The sequence below is a fragment of the Sinocyclocheilus rhinocerous genome, unplaced genomic scaffold (genome assembly GCF_001515625.1).
Source record: "Sinocyclocheilus rhinocerous isolate Xijiao unplaced genomic scaffold, SAMN03320098_v1.1 scaffold447, whole genome shotgun sequence".
In the NCBI taxonomy this organism is placed as follows: Eukaryota; Metazoa; Chordata; class Actinopteri; order Cypriniformes; family Cyprinidae; genus Sinocyclocheilus; species Sinocyclocheilus rhinocerous.
The window spans coordinates 2,263-5,559 of record NW_015648653.1 but is presented as its reverse complement, the minus strand read 5'-3'; the positions used below and the strand labels follow the sequence as shown (position 1 = coordinate 5,559).

The window sequence follows — 3,297 nt, the reverse complement described above, 5'->3', positions numbered from 1 at the left end:
TTTGTCAATCTAAAATGGTAATTGTGCATTAACAGCTGTCAACCATGTTGGTACGCAAACGCGCGCTCTGAACTAATTTACACAGCGCATTTCTTATTTTGGTTGCACCTGCGAACCACTTATGTGCACCCCTGACTATAATTATGGTTAATACTAGGCATGATGTTGTGTGTCAGTAGACCAAAATTATTAAGCAGTGCCATAACCATAGAATCTCAATAGGTGGGAGCTATGCTAAAGAAACTGAAAGCAATAATGTGAGCACATAAAGAGAAAGCTGATAAAATAAATACAACCCAAGAAAATTTTAAGAGAATATGAAGATGCATTATTCTCAGACTGGTATATTGTAATCTTACTCAGACAAGGATTATTAAAAATCCATATTACTATCATATAAATAACACATTGATTATTTATTATTGCCCCTGCTTAAACAGAGTGCTTTGATAAAGCACTCTATATTGGAATGGCTACTAGGGCAGACCTCAAATACTGTATCACCTCTGCTTATGTTCATGCTAAATTTAATTAGGCAGATGTATTCAGTGCTGTATTTAGTATTGGAGTATTCAAACCTATAGCCTGTAAATAAACTTATGTATTGCTCTTTTGCCTTTTTCCATGTGTCACAAACAACCCTAGGTAAGGTCTAATGTACACATCTCGCTATCTTAAATTTATTATTATTATTATCTCCACCTACACAAAATTTGTTGCAAATGTTACAGTCAATTTCAACAAATATGTCTGTGTGCTGTTAATATCACCTCAGATGAAAACACTGACCTGCTGTGGAGCCCACTTCTGTCCTTTCCTTAAGACCATGAGGACAGTGTTGCCTTTTAAGGTCTGAAAAAAGTCCTCTGTATCCACACCAGTTCCATCCTCATCCAACACGAAAGCACTGACGCAGTGCATGTGGAATACGTCCATCACCTAGAAGGGAAAAAGCATTCAAAGAGCTTTAGAGCAACTGTGATGGAATTTCAAGCAGTGTTTCTGTTCCTGGCTGGCTCTATATGGCACTAACCCTCCAACTTTTGAGTTATCACATATATTTATTTGTTCTATACACTACTATATTAAGAGCCAAAGTAAATAACAGTTCTAATGGAAACATTATGTGATCCAACGTGTAACGAGGGATCAACGGAGTGAGTATCCATGAGCAGCTTTATTGAATAGAAGAAGTCAGACAGGCAGGGTTCAATCGCAAACAGGGAAATCAGAGGCGAGACAATGGTAGCGTCAGTGAACAGGAGAAAGGTTGAGGCAGGCAGCAAACATTACAAATGTTAGTCCAAGCAACAGAGCAAAGAGTTCAAGGCAGGCAGCAAACAATCGAGAAACCGGTAACAGTCCAGTGTAAAACACAGTAATCCAATTGAAAAATACAGAGAATCCTCAGCAATGTTAGCCGGGGCAATACAAGACTTCGCAATGTGTTTGTGTGCAGCTAAGATAGTCCTGGTAATAAGTGAGGGGTCGAGGATGTCCTCGCAATTGACCCGAGACCGCTCCTCCGGTCCATACCCCTCCCAGTCCACGAGATACTGAAGAATTCTTCCCCTGTGTCGGGAATCCAGGTTTTCTCGCACCTGGTAAGCCTCCTCTAGGTCGTCCACCCCTCTCGGAGCACCAGCGGCTTTAAGCAGTGAGACATGAAAGGTGGGTGAGATACAATATTCCGGTGGTAATGCTAAACGATATGAAACAGGCGTAATTTGTCGGATGATTTTGAATGAAACCATGTACCTGGGACTTGAGTTTGCAGCAGGGTAGCCGGAGACTAAGGTCACGTGTGGAGAGCCAGACCCACAGGCCAGGAGTATATTCGGGGGTTAGGGTGTCGACGACGGTCAACACGCTCTTTCGGTCTTCTGACAGCTCGCTAAAGATGAGAAAGAGAACGGAAAAAAAACGGAAAGAGAAAATGGAAAGAGAAAGCGCGATCTATATTATATAGATCACGATTTCTCTTTCCGTTTGCTCCGTTTTTTAAACACCGAACTTCAAACTCATCTATGCCTTATTGTTCATTATTGAAGTAAACCTGTGTCCATTTGGTGATTAAATAAACTGTTTTAGACCGCTGCTTGAGTTGAATGCGACACGTCCTGTTCATTTCAACATTTACTATTACTATTATTATTATTACTACTACTACTACTAGTAGTAGTATGGTTCAGTACTGTTTTTTTAATAAATAACTATTTTAGTGTTTGTTCAGTATCCATTTAAAAAAATATCGGTTAATTAATCGGTATCGGCCAGTGTGGTTCATCCTAGCTATCGGTATCTGCAAAATCCACTATCGGTCGTCCTCTAGTGTTGCCCATGGAATTAGGTAGGTCGGTGATGAAATCTATTGCAATGTGTGAACATGGCTATTGAGGGATAGGTAGGGTTGGAGCAAGCCTGCCGGCATCTGTTTGGAGGATTTGGTGGTATTACAGATGATACTGTGCTGAACATATGAGATGGTATCTGCCTGAAGCGTGGGCCACCAGAACTTGTTGGTGATAAGTTGGATGGATGCTGTCATACCTGGGTGGCTGGAGCTGATCTGGTTGTGGACATGCTGAATGACCTGTTTATGAAGGGATGAGGGAACATAGGTCTTGTCTTGTAAGGTGGACATTCGTAAGAGGTGGTTCAGATTTTTAAGCCTCAACTATTTCTGTCATAATGTCCCATTGAACTGGAGCTATGATGAGAGTGGATGGTAGGATGGGATAAGGAGAGAGAGGTTGATAAGCACTGATGGGATAGAGCATCTGCTTTAGTATTCTTGGACCCTGGGCGGTAGGTTACAGTGAACTGGAACCAGGTGAAGAACAATGCCCACTTTGCCTACCTGTGGTTCAGCCTTTTGGCGGTGCGAAGATATTCCAAATTGCGATGATCAGTCAACACTGTGAATGGGAATTTTGATCCCTCAAGCCATTGTCTCCACTCCAAAAAATGCTGCCTTCATAGCTAGTAATTCCCCACGTTGTAATTTGCTCTGCTTGGCTCAATTTGTGAGAGAAATATGCACATGGAAAGAGTTTGGATGGATCACTGTGGCGTTGGGAGAGGATAGCTCCCGTGCTGGATAGATGCCCATGCTGGAAGCAAGTATCTCCAAGACAAATTCACACTCAGGGTCTGGATGATGAAAAATGGGGGGCCGTAGTGAATCGTTACCTTAAGTGCAGGAATGCATTGTCCACAGCCAGTGACCAGGATAAACAGATGTGTGCTTGAAGAGAGTCTGAATAAATGAGAATGTAATTGATGTATACTATGACC

General features: G+C 41.9%; 1 protein-coding gene across 1 annotated transcript in view; it reads right to left on the bottom strand.

Moving 5' to 3' along the window:
• LOC107710160 (cell death activator CIDE-3-like) overlaps nucleotides 1-2,104 on the bottom strand; it is an 11,599-nt gene extending 9,495 nt beyond the window's left edge. Inside the window, exons 1-3 of the mRNA XM_016514893.1 lie at nucleotides 1,759-2,104; nucleotides 1,512-1,648; nucleotides 790-939 (exon numbers count right to left, since the gene is read on the bottom strand). Of these exons, the coding sequence (XP_016370379.1) occupies nucleotides 790-936 (147 nt within the window). The 5' untranslated portion in view covers nucleotides 937-939; nucleotides 1,512-1,648; nucleotides 1,759-2,104. The remainder of the gene's footprint in view (nucleotides 1-789; nucleotides 940-1,511; nucleotides 1,649-1,758) is intronic.
• Nucleotides 2,105-3,297: the final 1,193 nt, after the last annotated feature.